This window comes from Mytilus trossulus, chromosome 10, assembly GCF_036588685.1.
Source record: "Mytilus trossulus isolate FHL-02 chromosome 10, PNRI_Mtr1.1.1.hap1, whole genome shotgun sequence".
Lineage (NCBI taxonomy): Eukaryota > Metazoa > Mollusca > Bivalvia > Mytilida > Mytilidae > Mytilus > Mytilus trossulus.
In genome coordinates this window covers 51,081,456-51,102,643 of record NC_086382.1, presented here as the reverse complement: position 1 = coordinate 51,102,643, position 21,188 = coordinate 51,081,456, and the positions used below count along the sequence as shown (strand labels likewise).

The following is a 21,188-nucleotide window of genomic DNA, read 5'->3' as shown; positions in this document are numbered from 1 at the left end:
TTATACATAATTATAAAAATAAATGGATAGATATTGAATGTCTTGTAGCAAATATTACATGCATATTATTCATTTAATGCGTTAAAAAAAACCTGTATGCATACCTGCCAACTTTTCAAAATGCCCATGGGGGTTCTGCGTGAAAGATGGATTTTATAGTCCTAAAAACCTTCAAATGTATATTTATGTTGTTTTTTTGGCTTCTTCATACTTTTTAAAGCCTGTAGCCATTAAAAAATCATTTTTTGGTTTAAAATTGAAGACAAAATTGCTCTTTCAATATTTTCATTTATGGGCTCTCATGGGGGAAAACCCCCGCAAATAGTGACAGTTGGCAGGTATGTGTATGATCATAAATCCTACAATGTACATGGTTGACATGCTAAGCCAGATTTTCAGCATTTTAGTTCAGAAGGTGTTCACTAACTGCAGGAAGACATATAACACTACCTAGACACATGCTATTAACTGGTATTAACTGCATCCCAACCAGTCTGTGTTCTTATTTCTCCATTTTGCAATGCAACTTATACTTTTTAAGTCTTTGGTTTGACCAATCTAGTTAAAGAACCAACTCAAGACATTATAAACTTGAAATTTTCTATAGTTAAAGAATTTAGGTGGAAAGTTTTCTAAGTGAAAGAAATTAGGTAGAAACTTTACACAAAAGCTAGAAGTGGAGAATGGTAAATAGTCTTGACCACAGCTTGAAAAATACTTAACCATTTTTTACACAGCCTGCAAAGAATGATAATGCAGACTTTTGAAGACAAAGCGGCAATTTCCAACTCTTGTGTTTTTGGCAAGTGTGTTACTAGGTTTATCTCACAATGCCTTTTCATCAATATTAGTAGTGGACACTTTCAGTCTTTAAGAGTTCAACACCCTCTAACCTTTAGTCCAGATGTATTAAACAGGATATGGAATGGTATTATTTAATAAAATTTATAAGATCAATAACCCTAAAAAAAATCAAGAGTTCCTTGGGTAAGTGGTTACGAAAAAATTTCAAAATTTATGAAGAAAAAAAGGTAAATAACCTCTCAAGTGTTTGTTTACATTTGTAAAATATAAAAACAGAGGAAGTATGCTGGAAATCTGACAGGACAACAACCTTTATGGAAAAGTATAATCTTAAATTTTAATTTCTATAACTTTTGTGAACTATAAACCAGTGCTCAAGACATAATGGCCACACAAACAGAAGTACAGCCTGTTCCTAATCTTTTCATAGCCACTTGTTTTAATGGGGATTCAATAAAATATTTATTGTATATATCCTGTATTACTTAGGTGGTCATCATTAACATCTATTCTGTTTCATCATTCAATATAATGTAAACATTAAACATATCTTACTTTCATCTGTCAGTAAGATATATGTAAAACATAGCTCATTTTATGTTCTGTGGTGAAATACATACTAAATGAGAACTGTTTTAAAGATACAGGTTTTCCAAACAGGAGGTTTTGCCCCATTTTTTAACCTGTTATTTATACCAGTCACATGCTATGGAGAGACCAATACCCTAGCCCATACCCATACCCTAACCCATACCCATCTTTTGAGAAGGAATATACATTACTGTTGTGACATTTATGCCCTTAGGGGCCCATAATTGGAAATAAAAGTTCTTCTTCTTGTACAGGATTTCCAAACAGGAGGCTCTGCCCCATTTTTATACGACCGCAAATTTTGAAAAAATTTTCGTCGTATATTGCTATCATGTTGGCGTCGTCGTCTGCGTCCGAATACTTTTAGTTTTCCCACTCTAACTTTAGTAAAAGTGAATAGAAATCTATGAAATTTTAACACAAGGTTTATGACCATAAAAGGAAGGTTGGTATTGATTTTGGGAGTTTTGATTTCAACAGTTTAGGAATTAGGGGCCAAAAAGGGCCCAAATAAGCATTTTCTTGGTTTTCGCACTATAACTTTAGTTTAAGTAAATAGAAATCTATGAAATTTTGACACAAGGTTTATGACCACAAAAGAAAGGTTGGGATTGATTTTGGGAGTTTTGGTTTCAACAGTTTAGGAATTAGGGGCCAAAAAAGGGCCCAAATAAGCATTATTCTTGGTTTTTGCACAATAACTTTAGGTTAAGTAAATAGAAATCAATGAAATTTAAACACAATGTTTATGACCACAAAAGGAAGATTTGTATTGATTTTGGGAGTTTAGGTCCCAACAGTTTAGGAATTAGGGGCCAAAAAGGGACCCAAATAAGCATTTTTCTTGGTTTTCGCACCATAACGTTAGTATAAGTAAATAGAAATCTATGAAATTTAAACACAAAGTTTATGACCATAAAAGGAAGGTTGGTATAGATTTTGGGAGTTTTGGCCAAAAAAGGGGCCCAAAGGGTCCAAAATTAAACTTTGTTTGATTTCATCAAAATTGAATAATTGGGGTTCTTTGATATGCCGAATCTAACTGTGTATGTAGATTCTTAACTTTTGGTCATGTTTTCAAATTGGTCTACATTAAGGTCCAAAGGGTCCAAAATTAAACTTAGTTTAATTTTAACAAAAAATGAATCGGTTGGATTCTTTGATATGTTGAATCTAAAAATGTACTTAGATTCTTGATTATTGGCCCAGTTTTCAAGTTGGTCCAAATCTGGGTCCAAAATTAAACTTTATTTGATTTCATCAAAAATTGAATAAATGGGGTTCTTTGATATGCCAAATCTAACTGTGTATGTAGATTCTTCATTTTTGGTCCCATTTTCAAATTGGCCTACATTAAGGTCCAAAGGGTCCAAAATTAAACTAAGTTTGATTTTAACAAAAAATAAATTATTGGGCCTCTTTGATATTGCTGAATCTAAACATGTACTTAGATTTTTGATTATGGGCTTTCAAGTTGGTCCAAATCAGGATCTAAAATTATTATATTAAGTATTGTGCAATAGCAAGTCTTTTCAATTGCACAGTATTGTGCAATGGCAAGAAATATCTAATTTCACAATATTGTGAAATAGCATTTTTTTTTTAATTAGAGTTATCTTTCTTTGTCCAGAATAGTAAGCAAGAAATATCTTATTGCAAGAATTTTTTTAATTGGAGTTATCTTTCTTTGTCCAGAATCAACTTAAATCTTTGTTATATACAATATACAATGTATATTCACTTTTTACTACCAACTGATAAATTTAAATAATCTTTACCATTCAGTGATAACAAGCAGTTTTTTTTATATCTTAATATTTTATGATGTATTTAAATGAGTAGTTATTGTTGCAAACTCCATTAGAATATTTTAATTGAGATTAGTTTTGGAATAAGGGAAAGGGGGATGTGATTAAAAAATTGGGTTCAATTTTTCTCATTTGAAATTTCATAAATAAAAAGAAAATTTCTTCAAACATTTTTTTTGAGAGTATTGATATTCAACAGCATAGTGAATTGCTCTAAGAGAAAACAAAAATTTTAAGTTCATTAGAACACATTCATTCTGTGTCAGAAACCTATGCTGTGTCAACTATTAAATCACAATCCAAATTTAGAGCTGAATACAGCTTGAATGTTGTGTCCATACTTGCCCCAACCGTTCAGGGTTCAACCTCTGCGGTCGTATAAAGCTACGCCCTGCGGAGCATCTGGTTGAACCAGTTATTCATACATTTAGAAGTGACAATTAGCTATTGAGATACCTTTACCAAACTTTTAGAAGGAATGATACATGACAGGAGGTTTTGCCCTATTTTTTAACCAATTTATACACTTGCAAGTGACAAGCTATGGAAGGACCTCTACCCTGGTCACCTTTTAAGAGGGAATATACATGTTTTCTATACAGGGTGGTTTGCCCCTCCTTTTATACAATTGGATGTGACAAGCTATGGAGAGACCCACATCAGAGATGTTTACATCTTTACCCATACCCACCTTTTGAGAGGTAATAGAACAAAAGCATACCATCCTGGTTACTGAATTTATTTTGAAATTAACCAAATGATTGGAGTCATTAAAGCTGTTAGGTCACTGAGACCGAGATAATGAAATATAAACAGGTAAATCCTAATGAAATACCAGGCAAAGAGGGAAGGATTTTATTGATGTTGTGGTTAATGGTTCAATCTACCACGCATGTTTGCTGAATACTAAAATACTCTATTCTTCACTAATAATATTTTAGAATGAATTCTATTTGTAGAATACTATCCAGAACAACAAAAAAATGTTATGCAGAGACAACATATTCAAACTGAACTTAACCAAAAGTGTATGCAGTGACATATAGTACATTGCACTAGTGCAAATAATTAAAGCATCAAATTAGTGACAAAATAAATTAAATAGATGTGAAATGATTGCCAATGAGATAGCTATCTACAAGAATTCAAATAAAGTGGATGTAAGCAATTATAGGCAACAATACAGCCTTCAACAATGAAAAAAAAAGTAATATATTAACAAATTCAATACAGAAAACGTCTACTTCATAACATAATGACTTATGAATTATAAATCTGACTCATATGAACCTGCAACAACCACTTAACTACAGGGTCCTGACTCGGGACAGTGAGGCACATAAAGAAACAAGAATGAGTTAATAGTACATGGATACTCCACTCACACTATCATTTTCCATGTTCTGAGCACCATGAATTGGGATCAAAACTTTAATTTGGCATTAAAATTAGAAAGATCATGTCATAGGGAACATGTATACTAAGTTTCAAGTTGATTTGACCAAAAACTTTAACCTGAAGCAGGACAGACAGACGGATGTACGAACAGACGTACAGACAGAAAAACATAATGCCCATAAATGGAGCATAAAAATTGTTTGAAACTGCTTTTCAAACTTTGGGATACAACAAAAGGGTTACATTGCATAGAATATATATTGCACTAGCAAGCTCTTGCAATATATATAAATAAGAAACTTTATTTGCCAATAATTATTCAATAATCCTTTATTCTTTAAGTGCTGTTAGTTAAAACTGGTAGATTATTAAGAAGAAGCAGGTTTAATGGTACATATATATTGTAATATACTGAATCATAAGATTCTCAATGAAATATACCCCTAGGGCCTATAGCCATACCAAAATAAAATTTAAGTATATTTATAACTTTGTTTTGGGTATGAAACAAAAATGTTTTTTTTTCCATCTAACAAAACATTTCCCATCTAATTAAAGAAATCTGATACTAAATATCATAAAAAGGAAGTGTAAAAATGAGAGAAATTTGACAGAAATGAGAAGATTGGCCTGATTACATGAAAGGTCAGTACTGGTCAGTGAAGACCAGTGGTCAGTAACAGGAAGTTTATAAATGCTAACTTACATTTATTGATTTCACATATGTAAGGAATAAAGTATTAATCAAATAGTTCCTGTGGAAAACTAGACATTGTGATTTCAAAAATCTTAGGTCTCAGAAAAAAAACACCTAATAAAATAAACAAGGTATTCATGTTATCTTGTGTGAATTTGTTTTAATTACAAATTTTTTTTCATTAATTTTTTAAATATTCATAGGTTAAAACAAGTCTGAATCCAAAAAAACAATAAATATCTACCAATGAAGTTCTGATTTTGCCAAAGATATTCTGGCCTAAGTCATTATTTTCTACAATTCTTACATTATAGAATGATACAGTGGATTCATTATTATTCGTTGGAGACCAACTTTCGTGGAATTTGTGGGTACCGGTGAACCACAATTTTGAATGTTAAATGAATTACAAATTTTCTAAAGGCTGCTAGGCAGACATTGACAAAACTATGACAACAAACATCCACAATAGTTCAAGTTTCCTTAATCCACTAAAAATTGGAACCCACAAAAATGAATGAATCCACAGTACTTCAACTAAAGGATAATAAAATCTATGTCTGACAAAAGTAGTGAATACTAAATGAGAGTTTGCTCATCTTATTATAGAACCTTTTGAAGCAAACATGAAGGGCTTAACTTGAAAACTCAATCTAATATATAATATATATGTATAAGAAAATGAAAAAAAAGTCTGACAAAAAAAAAATTACAAGAAAGATATGTTGTACAAATTCGAGTCTGATTAAAATCAAACTTTTCACTTGCTATCATTTATTTATTCATATGCAACACATGACTGTACACATATATGAAAAAATGTCACTTTACATTAGTTGATCAGACAAAAAGCAAAGGAGCTGTGTTTCAATTGTTGTTCTTTGTCTCGAAGTCCCAATGAGGCCTTTCTCATGGAGCTAACACTTAATTAACCTAACTGGAAGTTCAAAAACTAGAGAGAAGATTACACCAAAGGGACAAACAAAAAACATAAGTCATAGAAGAAAGTACAAAATAAAAAGGCAAAAAACTACAAAATGACAAACTTATAGTCCACATTACTCAGTAGAAAACAAAAGATTGAGCAAAATGACCTTCACCAATAAATAGGGGTTGATCTCAGGTGATCTGGATAGGTTAGCAGATACTGCTCCTAATTCTACACCCATTGTGCTACTTATGCTCGAATGATGTATTAGGTAATTTCACATTCAAGGAAAAGAGGCCAGGAATGTAGCAATGACTGCTTTAAAAATAACAAGTAGCTGTAAATTTTCATTGTATACATAGATCAATGCTCATTTGAAAATAAACAAAAATAAAGTTAGACTTTTAAAAATTAAAATTCTATCAATTATGAAAATATTCTGTGTGGTCAGTGTTTACTTGTTATTTATCTGTCTCTAACATTACAAAATCCTAACAGAAAATATTATCATAGCTTAATATTATTTTCTGACCTATTAAGTGGTGATTTTTGTTTGAAGAATCCCTTTGTTTGCAGACAGTTTAAGTTTGTTTACATCTTCTTAACCTGAGAATAACCTTTAATATATTTGTACCGTTCTTGACTAAAAGGAAACCTGTTTTAATTTCACTGGAATTATAATTAATAAAGTATTTTCATGTGAAGTTGTAATTTTCCCATCATTGTGGAGAAGTTTTCACTCTGTTGATGATAATGTCCAAACTAACGAGTTTACATGGAAGGTGGTAATTAGATTGTGGTCAGTGTGGTAACATGAGACCTATTTTCCTGTATTTAGGGAAGGGCAAGTGTGACCTGAGATACCCCTTGCATTCTTTCAAAACCAAAGGTAATGATTTCTTTGTCAAAAATCACATCTAAATTGATAAAAGGTTCATCAACCTTTACAATACACCAACTATTCAATGAAAACTTTGTCCATTCCGTTGTATTGGTTTGCAAGGTGTCCGTCCCTTGATGATATCCTTTGTAGGAAATCATGTCTAAATAGATAATGAGTACATTAAACCATACAATTTTAGGGGAAGATACAAGTACAGTTCTCAACGTTGTATGTACCCCATCTTATATTGACAAATACTTATCGACTCAGTCCCCTGTTGAGAAAAATGTAAATATATAATTTCAAATATGCATAAAAAAGATTAAAAGATTTAATATTAAATTTAAATCAAATCAAACTTCATTATTTTGTGTGGTTAAAGGTGCATGGCATTTATCAACTTTACATAAACAGAAAAGATATCCATCAAGCAGACATTTATATACCTATTTACAGCAATGAAAAAAGAATACACAAAACTGCTTTCAACTGCTTTTTCCCAAACTAAATATACATTTTCTATTCAAAATTTAATTTTGACTACATGAAAAGAAATATGGAATTTAAAATTTTGAAATGGACAAATTAAATTTCAATTGAAGCAATTTTTCATCCAATTTCAACTGAACTGAAGATTTCTTTTTGATCTATTCTGCATAGATTTCTCAGCACAATGGAAGTGAAAGGACTCAAAAAGTATCACAACGTCACTTTCTCTGAGCAAATTCTATGGCATTTCCAAAGCGTTTACAAAATAAAAATGATATACATCTTATACCTTTACAAATTAAATGAACTTTTAAATTTTTTTTAAAAATAACATGGACTATAAAAACTGCAAGACAGCAGTTTAAGGCCTAATTAGAACACTTTTTCTCACATCAAAAGCAAATGTTTTATCAATTTCATGTATGTATAACAGCCGAAGATGAAGACAAATTACTTTACATGCATATAGTTTATCCAAATATGCTAATTTGTTGAAAATAAATTAAAATAAAACTTGAAATAAAAAATACTGTTTTCATAAAATTTGTACTTAAGTGCAAGTTGCAAGCAAACACAAAATAATAAAATTAACAAAAATAAGCAGGTCACCAACCCCTTTTTCAGTAACTTCTCTTTTAAAATCTATATTTAGACAATTTTCATCTCAATCATACTGCATTAAACAAACATTGACATCAGGTAAATTTCATCTGCACTTTCTGCTAATTCAAAAACAAAAGCTCATTCATTTTCTATTTATTGCATATTTCAGAAAATTGCAGACAAAAAATCTACTTTAGAAAATGCACCATTTTTACCAAAAAATGAAGGTAGCTATAATATATGTCAAATTTTACTTTTCTCTCCACCATGGTGAAATGTTTGACAGACCTGGTGTAAGGGAAGTAACTCATATTGACCAAACAGATTAATCCCACTTGAGGACAGTGTCGCCACAACTACTTGACATGTCAAATGTTCAAACATAAGAAATTGCTGAATGGACTGAATATATTTCCTGGATCAGATGGACTTACGTGTGGCCCAGATATGAACTGCTTGGGTCATGCTACTACACTATTTCTATGTAATACACTTGTATCAGATTTAGCATTCAGAGTAAAGGTTCAAAATTAGTGGTTATTTTCAGCTTTATAAATTTAATTCATATCTAGGGGGACTTGATACAATATCTCCAGAGGAAAATTATAATGCCTTGTTACAACAGATTTTCTATAACCATGTAAAAAAAAAAATGGTTTTGATTGTAGGAAAAAAATGAATAAAAAAGAATAGAAAGCATTACAGAAACAAATAATTACAAATAATTAAGTAGATGGTTGCTGTTTTTTCTTCTTCAAATGATTCAAAAGAAAACTTTTAGTTCCATGTTTGTTTCTAAATGTGCAAACATCAAAGATTTAAAGTAAACCAGTTCTTTTATTCTATTAAAAAAAAAATGGTAAAAAAAGTGTGGCAAGATCTATAAACATTCCTCAATTCAAGTCTCAAAATTTCTACAAATGTAGCATGAACAAAAAATAAAGAATGTCCAAGATTGGGTAGGGTTGAGTGCTCACAAACATGTTTAACTCTGTATGAAATTGTGCTCTGTAGAACTGTTATAATGTATGTAATAAATACAACTAATTTTATAGATATACTTATTGAATATTTTCCACTAAATATTCAATGACTAATTTAAGGGATACTTAATCGAAGCTGTAGATTGAGTAAATTGTTAACAGCAAAAGTGCAATAAAACTATGATTAATTAAAAAAAAACTAAAAAAAAAATTCTACCATGATCCATTATGTGCCTGTTCCAAGTCAGGAGCCTGCAGTTCAATGATTGTTATTGTTTTATGTCTGCCATATTTGTTTTTCATCAATCGTTTTGCTATTATTGGTAATTTTTTTTTCAATGGAATTGTTTCATAATTTTCATGTTGGGACTTTTTATAGCTGACTATAAAGGACTGTACTCTCATTGTTGAACATCTTTGGTGTCCTATACTTGGTAGTTACCACAGTGACTTCATTTGAACTTTGGTGGATACTTGTAATTATACCACATTTGCTTATTTAAATATCAGAAACCATTAGCTGATGTTAAACAGACAACACCATGGCTAAATAGAAAAACAAGGAGTAAACCAAATGAAGTCCACAAAACACTGCACAGAATACAAAAATAAAGTCCACAAAACAAAAAATACTGAAACATCAGAAAATATTAGATGCAAATTCATCCTGTTGATTATAAAACAGATGAACTTAATATACTCACCATAAAAAATCTGGTCACAGGGTCAATAATTTATGTCAAGAAAGTTCAAGGAAACAATATATTTTCTGTTTACTTCAATATTATTAACATTTTTCATCGATTATTTGCTATTTGCGTTTATACTTGTACTTTTAATCATGAATGTCGGTTAGACATTTTAAAATATTTTATTCTATTCTCAACATAATTTCAAACAGAAATTTTTATACGGCTCTGTTATCAAAATAGACAAGATTCATATTCTGCAATTTTTTTCTTTAAAATTGATATCTATTTTTGTCTATCTTAAAGATGAGAAAAACAGGTAGTTTACAATCCATTACATCATAATCTATTCTGTTTAAACATCATGTATAAGGTCCTTCAACACATGAAAAATGTAGGTTGAAATGAGCGCAAGTCAAAGTAAAACTAAGTTTCTTTTTGCCAAGACAATGTTGTATGAGCAAAACAGGAAATAGATGATAGTGAGCAAAGATCACCTAAACCCTTACAGTAGTTTGAGTTTTAAAAGACAGGAAGTGCATAATGACGTCACATGAAGATTCTGAAAAAGAACAATTTCATTCTGATGAGGAGTTGAGGCGAAGTCAACACAAATATGTACTGTAGCGATCAGATATGACAAATGCCCATGTCTGACATGGCAAAGTAAATCTGCAAAAAAAATTTGATGAAGAAACAAAATAAGACCTAGAAAAGAACATCTGTATAAAAGCAGGTTGTTGACATCAATATCTGGAGATACCTTATAATGAAGTATGATATAAACACTTCATACGGGTCAACAAAACCAGTACTGTATAAGTAATACATCACAGTTACGTCACTACTTACATAATAATGACATCAAGTAGGTTTACATCAAGTGTACTATCCTGTTAAATTTCTACTATACTAAACTCTTAATCAATAGATTTTGATTCTGTTTATTTTAAAGTGAACTCGTCAAAAAACGATTAAAATCGAAATTACATAAATTATTACATTAAATGTATGTTTCATTATAATACGTTATTCTGATTGGTTACGCTGCAACCTCGTGTTATTCCTTAATGAACTTCATTACACAATAAAATTTATCATTTATGATGATTAGAGGTCCCACAATAAAGTGGCTTAGTGCACAGGTAATTTGAAGAAAAACTTGATAAAAATCGGGTTTTCATGATCCTAGCTAAAAAATGTAGTTATAAGTATTGAATGCCTCTTTTTGTAACTTCATAGGGTTGTAAAAGCATTGACCATGCACACATTTTTAGAATTAAGCACTTCATACAAAATGAACTTCGGTCAACCCTTTTACCACCCTGTGAAGTTACAAAAAGAAGCATTCAATTCTTAAATAAATCTGTTCATATAACCTGAATGCTCTTATAACTTGAATGGTAAAAAAAAGACTTATTACATACCTATATTCACAGTGAGGACATTTATATGGTTTTTTAGTAGACTTATTACATACCTATATTCACAGTGAGGACATTTATATGGTTTTTCAGTAGACTTATTACATACCTATATTCACAGTGAGGACATTTATATGTTTTTTTAGTAGACTTATTACATACCTATATTTACAGTGAGGACATTTATATGGTTTTTCAGTAGACTTATTACATACCTGTATTCACAGTGAGGAAATTTATATGGTTTTTCAGTAGACTTATTACATACCTATATTCACAGTGAGGACATTTATATGTTTTTTTAGTAGACTTATTACATACCTATATTTACAGTGAGGACATTTATATGGTTTTTCAGTAGACTTATTACATACCTGTATTCACAGTGAGGAAATTTATATGGTTTTTCAGTAGACTTATTACATACCTATATTCACAGTGAGGACATTTATATGGTTTTTCAGTAGACTTATTACATACCTGTATTCACAGTGAGGACATTTATATGGTTTTTCAGTAGACTTATTACATACTTATATTCACAGTGAGGACATTTATATGGTTTTCAGTAGACTTATTACATACCTATATTCACAGTGAGAACATTTATATGGTTTTTCAGAAGACTTATTACATACCTGTATTCACAATGAGGACATTTATATGTTTTTTCAGTAGACTTATTACATACCTGTATTCACAGTGAGGACATTTATATGGTTTTTCAGTAGACTTATTACATACCTGTATTCACAGTGAGGACATTTATATGGTTTTTCAGTAGACTTATTACATACCTATATTCACAGTGAGGACATTTATATGGTTTTTCAGTAGACTTATTACATACCTGTATTCACAGTGAGGACATTTATATGGTTTTTCAGTAGACTTATTACATACCTATATTCACAGTGAGAACATTTATATGGTTTTTCAGAAGACTTATTACATACCTGTATTCACAATGAGGACATCTATATGGTTTTTCAGTAGACTTATTACATACCTATATTCACAGTGAGGACATTTATATGGTTTTTCAGTAGACTTATTACATACCTATATTCACAGTGAGGACATTTATATGGTTTTTCAGCTTCATGTATTCTGAGATGACGTTTTAGATGTGCCTTCCTGGTGAACTTTTTATAACATATGGTACACTCAAACAACACATCAGCAGGCATGTGAACCATCTTTATATGCATCTTCAAAATGTATTGATCCTGAAATTAAAAGAAAACATACATTAAATAATTATAATTTTGACTTTGAGGTACATTTCAGTATTTACAATATGGAGAAGTGTAACTGCATAAAAAACATATTTGGTTTTCAAGTTATAAGTAACAAGAATGTGTCCATAGTACTTGAATGCCCAACTTTCACAATCATTTTCAGTTTCAAAACTAACCTTGACCTTAACACGAAGCTGGAGAGATGAAAAAATGACAAATGCTCAGACCAAAGTGTGGCATAAAAATTGTGTGTAAAGTGTTTTTACCATATCAAATTCCCCCAAAAAGCATGAAGCCTGTTGCTTGATGGGTTGATAGATGATTAAGACAATAGGTTTGTCTTTCAACAAGTGTAGGGATAAGACATGCAAGTACATGATTAGAATCTTTAAAGTTGTCTACTAGGAATGTAATTTCCCATCCAACATTCACACAGAAAAATAACACTAAAACTATGATGGTCAGTATGATAAAGTTGGATCTTCTCAAAAACAAAAACACATAAAAAGGAGTAGGTCCAGTAAGACCCCTTTTTGGCCCCAAAATATAGCAGTTTTACAAAATTGTTAAAATGTAAACTTTTAGTTATTTGTTGGATAGTAGAATGGTTCTGCTACATAAATATGGGTTGTTTTTGACAATACAATAATACAATGCACATATATTGGGTACCAGCACCATTAAGTCATGCTAAATTACTGAAATCATAACAATTCCAGCATTTTACTTAAATTTTAGACGGTTTCTGTGTAAAACGAAGGTGGCCGCATTCGTGTTCATCCAAAATATTGAAACGGAAGTTGTATTTGATGATAATACATAATATATATAAAGATTGAGGATGAACACGGATATGGCCACTTTCGCTTTTGACAAAAACCATCTGAAAAGTGACATTTTTTCGCATATTTGGTAGATTTTTCATATTTGAGCTTGAATCGGATCGTTTTTAATGACTAAATAAGTTAAAATCTTTCACATAAATTATTTGAATCATTAAAAATAGACACTTAAGTGTTTAAAAAGTGGTCAAAATCTTTCGTAAGATGAAACTGAAATTTGAGGCCAAAATCGGTCCTTACCGGACCTACTCCTTTGGTGAAATTGATAGCTGAGAAATTGGTAAAAAGGACTTAATACAAATACAAATACAAAGAGTCCATGAAAATACCAGTAAATTAGTTTACAGAAATATCAATTGAAGATCAACTGAAGGCCATGACCTACTGATGCTTGAAGCTAGTCCAAATGTAAAATGTTTTACTTCCATGACTTTGTCTCTTGTTTCTCACTTTGTAAAGTATCTTGTAGTGTATCCCAAGCACCAAATTAATAATCCATGAACTCTCCACATAAACCAATCAAAGCAAGATAATCATGCTTTAAAAGAAGGTAAGTTAATACTACAAATACTTTACAAAACAAATTTAACTATTGAGTAATGATACCTTTGTTACGAATCATTGCGAAAGGTTGCAACAGAGCACACCTTTATGGCCAGGTAAGAGATTGTATAATCAGTTACATAGAGGTGGTATAATACACCAGAAACTATTGGAATTCTCCTAATTACAGCACTGTATTACCTTGAAACCTCTGAACTAGTCACCTAAATTCATCCTACACATACATTTCAAATCAAAACCCATGAAAAAACTTCTGAGGAATATATATAGAAATACTGATTGCAGAAATTCTATTGGAAAAACAGAAAATATGAAATAGCTAAATTTTCTTTAAAGTGAAAGCTTTAAAACAATAAATTTTCTCCTAAAAAATAGAAGAAATTTTCCGTTTTATTTTGAGAAAATTTTGAAATTGAAGAATTTTTCATTGAGTGTCTTTTACAAGTACAAACAACAGTAGTAGTCCAAGGTTGTACATGCAAGAGTAATAGCTTACTTCATTCAAGGAAGACAAATACCAAAGGAAAAAGGAAACAATATTCAAATGTAATTAGGAACAAATTTAAGATCATTACTTCAAGTGATTTAAAAATAGAAAAGGTTTATTAAAGTATTAATCTTACCATTTTGAATGTCTTAAGTTAACTTCCCCTTAGGAAAACAGTTTTATTTGTGAAGTGTTTCCTAGACCTATTCTTTCCAAAATAAAATCTATTTCAAGTTATAGTAACCTTAAACTTTGACCCCAAAATCAATAGGCTTCATTCCATTTCCTATCTCTTCCATCAGCATATCTTTTAATATAGAAAAGCAATGGTTTCTAGACTTTTTTTGTTATATTTAGCTTATCTTTTTTAAAGAAATCTCTTTTGATAGTTATAAAGTAACTTTGAACTTATGTGAAACAAGTGAAACTGTGAGCAGTAGCTCATAGATACCCCTTCCCCGCCCAAATACTTGACATCCTACTCATCCATAATCACCAATCAGTATAAGTTGTTATAATCAAAACATAAAATCAGCAGATTTCAAACAAAACCCATTTGTTTTGGACTGATAGACTTATGGATAGTTGAACAAAGTAATGAGTGTATGCTTCAATTTTTTTTTTTTTTACATAATCTGAGATTGTTTTCTCTTGCCTTCCATACTTTCATCAAAGATAAGAAAAATGTCCTATATCCAGCAAAGTATCAAAAGAATCACCTGAAGGTTACAAGATACCGGCAATTTTTTTACCGCAAGATGGTACTCAGAATAGAATCCGAAACGGCTTCTGATTTAATCGAAAGCGTATCCAATTAGATATAAAAATTGCCGAAAATCATATTCACATTTTACAAAGTATAGAAAATATTTTCAATTTCTGCACGTCAGAGCCATTAAAAATATGCCTTTTTCATTAAGCGAAAAATGTAGACTATATTTTTCAATTGCATTTTAAGTCAATTTGAGCCGCATAATCCTATATTTTTTATTTTTTGTAATGCAAAACTGGCATTTCTAGTAACAGGAACTGCCACCGTTTTTTCCCTAGTTTGTGTAGTCTTCGAGAAAAAAAATACGGAACACTAGTGGTACCCTATGGAAAATGCATTACGAATAATTGCGCTCTTGTAACCTGAAGTCAAATAATGATATTTTGGATTGTATGGCTACACATAAGAGACATAAATATTAAGAATTGAGTACATGTTTGGTACATGGTGGTTAGGAGAGTACTATTCTGTACAAGGACCAAAGAACGCATTGCAGCAATGGTTTACATGTCAAATCAGCATTAATTAATAACGTCGCTGTATAATAAGTCCTTGGTTAATACTTTTGTATCCTGGAGTATTTCCTACTACATTAACAATGATTAAGTGCCTTCTTCCAACAACATTATTGTTATTATTGTTTATATCTTATTAATAGGTCAATGTTAAATAAAATCCAGGAAAATATACCCCGACATAGATTTCAAAGACGTATCTTTGTGACTTGATGCCTCTTTAAAGCAATACAGTATTATTTTTTTAAGGCTTTTTATGACTTGAAATCAGTATATAACATCATAAACTGTCTGTTCTAACCTCTTTCCCCTTCAAAATATATTAATTGGGATAGATAATCTATTTGGTTTACAGTTTTCATATTCTGTGTGTAAATCACTTTTTTGTTCAAAAGAAAACAAGTAGGTTCTTCAGCAAGACTCTATTCGGCACCCAATATTTAAAGTTAATTAATTCAAGGTAAAAAGTGCTCAAAGTTAATTAAAAGGCAAATGAGAAATTGAAATAAAACTATTTTTGTCCAACTTTTGACGATTTAAAAAAAAAAGATTGGCAAAAATAGAAAAATAACAAAATTCAAGTCAAATATGTTCCAAAGATCTTTTTTTTGTTATTATATGAGCTGAATGTTTCTAGTCCACAAAAAATCCCCAAGCAAATAAACATCGACCCTGTTCTCATTAAATTTCTTGGAAAAATCAAAATTTGTGACGTCATTGAAAATACACTGATTTGTTAATTTTCAACAAAGAGACACATTTTTTATCTAGTCAGTGTGTTTTTGGTCAAAAGTTAATTGCTTTGTTCAAATTATGCCAATTCTATTAACATAAAGATGAAAAATTTTGGACAGACATTGCTTATTTTGGACAAATAAAAGAAGTATGTTGGATAAGGCCCAAAAACAGCCGCATTTCTTTTTTGAAATTTCAGCTAGAAATGTGCTAATTTGGGGCACTATCCAACCAACATCTTAAATTGTATATAAGATAAGCAATGTCTGTCATAAAATTTTCCATCTTAATGCAAATCTAATTGGCATAATTTGAACATATAAAATAGCAAACCAATATACACATGGTTTAATTATTCAAACTACCAAATTATGTATTGCTCAGACTAAAATTTATGCAATTTAGATTCAAAAACCCAGTGTAAAACTATAAAATGTTAAAAATATAGAAAAGTGGATGGTCAACAAAAATAAAATTTCGAAAATCCAGTGTAAAACTATAAAATTTTGAAAAAATTGTAGACAATAAAAATGTGAAATCAGAAGTAAATCAATACCAAAGTCACCTTTTCAAATATATACATGTAGATAGAAGTACAAAGATTAATCTTTTATCACATTCAATTTTGAATATTGATACATCATAATGAAAGAAAACACATGGCATAAAATTAACAATTATGTGATCAAGGGTCCTACATATCCAATTGGTATGACAGCTTTCTAACAGATTTTCAATTAATTGATAGATTTTATCCTACATGAATTGAAAAGTCAAATCAAGTTTTGAAATTACAATCGTAACTACTAGTACTGGTTTTCACTCATGTAAAAGGAGAAATTATAATGCCATTTTTTTCCCTAGATTTGAATTTTCTTTTACTTTTCATAAAAAAGACACATTAATAAAAATTAATAACCTTAAAAGAACTCAATTCTATTTTTTTTCAATGTCAGTTGTTTAAACCATGTAGGTCTTTAGTTTTAAGCCGTGTGAGGTGTAAATTCATTTCAGAGTAAAGGGAATGGTACAAGTCCACTATTAGTTGACACAATATACCTTTTAAACAAGCTCAGGCTATTATAGATAAAATTTAGGGGTTATTCAATAATTGAAGAAAACAATGGACAGCTAAAAATAGTTTTTTTCAGATTGGTTGGACTGAAATTCGTTCTGAAGACAAATGTAAACCCATCAAGTGGGAAGTTCAAGAAGGTTCCATGTATCAAAAAAATACATAAATGGACGTCCTGTACAGAGTTTTATAAAAAATGTTACCAAAATCATCTCCTATAGTACTAAGTCTGGAATATGACAGTTTAAACTTTTGATTTGCCACTTAATAAAGGAGCTTTCCATTTGGAATTTTCTTTTGTATTTTTGTTATTCTACTTTTTATAGACTACTGCAGCAAGAACTTTTTTCCTTCAACATTGCACTAAAGTTGTCAGGTTATTCACCAAGGATCATTCTCTTTCTCTATGTGGTACACATTCTTATTTTCATTTTTTAATTTATAATAATAAGGATATTCACCAAAATCACTTAAAAATCAAAATATTAAGTGATCCTTGAAATTTTGTAACACTTTTTTATTGATTAATTATATCAAGGATGTTACTTTCTATATACAGATATGCAAAATGATCTTATGATCACACTTAGCTGATACTTAAGGGTCAGGGTTATGTTCGGAATGTTTGAGGTTGAATATCAAATGAAGAAATCGTTTGACATGAATGGTACCTATTTAGTTAGACTCTACAATACAGGATGTACACAGATACACAGCGGCCTTTCAGCCACCCACAATGACAATGGTCCCTTTACTCCATTGACTCCAAAACACATAAGTACTCTGGATTCACTCATTTTGAGAGGTACTTGAATTCCTAGTATCCTGATTGATATTTCCTTGCTCAACTTCCAATGGAAAATAATTTCCTGCTTTTTCATTATTTCCTCATATCAAAGTAGCTTCAAATTTCTATTTTGTTGAGTATTTAAATGTATCCGTTCCCTTTCCCACCATGAAGTAACAGTTTTAAATCAAAGTACTTGTAAGCACTGAAGGGTGAATAAATTTTTCAGTGGGAAGTAAATTTAAATAATGCATTGTATAAATAAAGCATTGGTTGTTGGTAATTCAACTACAATTCTGGACAATGGGAGATAACTCCAAATTTTAAAGGTGACTTTAACAATGGCATCATTGATATTTTTAGAACCGATATAAAATTCCAGCAACACGTGTAACATCATTTTGTGACAAGAAATGAATATCTGAGCATATATTACGTCAAAAGTTCATGGATAAGATGTATAGAATGTTATGATCAATGCACTATATTGTGTGTATCAAAAAGGTAGTGATAAGCCTTGCAATATTCATATATCAAGTCAGTAACATATGGTTTGGATTGCATTTCATGCAGCAATTTGATTTATCAATTAAATTTACAAATTTTTGAAAGGCTTGTGAAGAGTTGTCTCATTGGCAATCATACTACATCTTCTTTTTTTTTCATAATGAATAGCTTTACTGTTTTTTTTCAATTTCAGGGACCAAATAATGGATTCTATTTTACCTCCACATTAAGCCAGTATATATCATTGATATTGTTTTTATTTATAACATATCTTAGATATGAATAAAAGGAGATGTGATATATATTCAGTTTGACTGTAATCACACTAAAGGCAAAAATATATCTACAGGAGTTTAGTTCCTTTCTTATTCTTCAAATTCTTTGTGGAGTCATGATCCTTAGGTACCATAAGTCTAAAGATTGGTCACAATTTCAAACCTATTGTAGAATACACATTCAGAATAGTCACAATCAGATTAAAGGCATTGATATAATGATAAACTGCCTAAATAGAAGTTAAAAATTCTGAACTTTCTTATTTCACAAATTAATCAAGAAGACCAATTTGGTCTGTCACATCAAAATAGGCCAGGCCTATAGGATTCAGATCCCCAAAGATTGTATAGTCTATAAGACTAAGAGAGTACAAATAAATGAGGATCAAGTTGTGATAATCTCCGTGTACAAGTACATGTATGTACAAGGTCAACTTCATCGTGTGTCAATTGACAAAGATTAGTCACCAGGCTTTTGACAAGTGTTCTGAAGTAAAAAAAATCATGCAAAGCTCATTCATTAGACAACTGTCTTTTATCATTTTTTAAATTTCCTTTGTAGTATCGGAAGTCACTTGATTTATATAAGAGGAGAATTTACAGATCTTTGGGGTTAATTGTATTATTTCTGGACATCTTCCATGTACATATATAGATATCTCTGGTTAACCCAAGAGATAATCATCTGTTTCATAAAAGCTCTACATCAAAGAAATTTACTGCCAGGTAAATATATATATACAGAGTATATGAAAATATAAGACTTTGAGGTAATGTCATTCCATCACAAATGGTCAAAGATAGCTTTGACAAGTTTTTTTTAGCACACATGGCTTTACTGAAAAGCTGTCTAAAAGTTTAGCATACTTTGATGTAAAAAGAAGCTGCAAACATATTTTTAGGGGACTTTTATCACCAGGCTTGCTGTTCGGTGTGAGCAAAGGCTCTGTGCTGAAAGTAATACCTTGACCTATAATGGTTTACTTTTACAAATTGTGACTTGGATTGAGCATAAAGTTAACTTAAAAGATAATTCATATGAATAGAATGAACGAACAATTTGTGAATGTGAATAACTTTTTGAAAACTTTCATAAAATTCTGTAAATCTGTTGAGGAGCAGTTGCAGATACTTAAGTGGGACTGATAATTGAACAAACAGAGAGACGATTTCAGTATATACCACCCATTTCAGAAAGAGGGTATATAAAAAGCCCCTAGCCTCACCTTGTATGTTTTACCGCACATTTCACATGTACAACCATCTCCAGTATGTCTCATCATGTGTCTCTTTATCACATAGGCATGCTCGGCCATGAAATCACAGATAGTACAAATACATCGTGGATGGGTGTCCTGAAACAAACAATTATTAACTTAACACAAAGTGGTAAACATAGGCGTGCTCAGCCATGAAATCACAGATACTGTGGATTCATTTATTTTCGTGGATATCAATTTTCGTGGATTGAAGAAATTTAACATTTTCGTGGATATTTGAATTCGTTGTTTGCTGATTTCTATGTACAAAGCCTAAAGAAAATTTGTAATTCGTTGAACATATGAATTCGTGGTTCACCTGTATCCACGAAACCCACGAAAATTGGTATCCAACGAATAATAATGAATCCACAGTAGTACATATACATCGTGGATGGGTGTCCTGAAACAAACAATCATTAACTTAACACAAAGTAGTAAACATAGGCGTGCTCGGCCATGAAATCACAGATAGTACATATACATTGTGGATGGGTGTCCTGAAACAAACAATCATTAACTTAATACAAAGTGGTAAACATAGGCGTGCTCTGCCATGAAATCACAGATAGTACATATACATCGTGGATGGGTGTCCTGAAACAAACAATCATTTATAACTTAACACAAAGTGGTAAACATAGGGGTGCTTGGCCATGAAATCACAGATAGTACAAATACAGCGTGGATGGGTGTCCTGAAACAAACAATCATTAACTTAACACAAAGTGGTAAACATAGGCGTGCTCGGCCATGAAATCACAGATAGTACATATACATCGTGGATGGGTGTCCTGAAACAAATAATCATTATAAACTTAATACAAAGTGG

The 21,188-nt window shown here is 30.8% G+C and overlaps 1 protein-coding gene across 1 annotated transcript in view; it reads right to left on the bottom strand.

Moving 5' to 3' along the window:
• Positions 1-21,188, bottom strand: part of LOC134687992 (uncharacterized) — a 119,591-nt gene that overhangs the window by 58,628 nt on the left and 39,775 nt on the right. Inside the window, exons 13-14 of the mRNA XM_063548458.1 lie at positions 20,324-20,452; positions 12,360-12,526 (exon numbers count right to left, since the gene is read on the bottom strand). Of these exons, the coding sequence (XP_063404528.1) occupies positions 12,360-12,526; positions 20,324-20,452 (296 nt within the window). The remainder of the gene's footprint in view (positions 1-12,359; positions 12,527-20,323; positions 20,453-21,188) is intronic.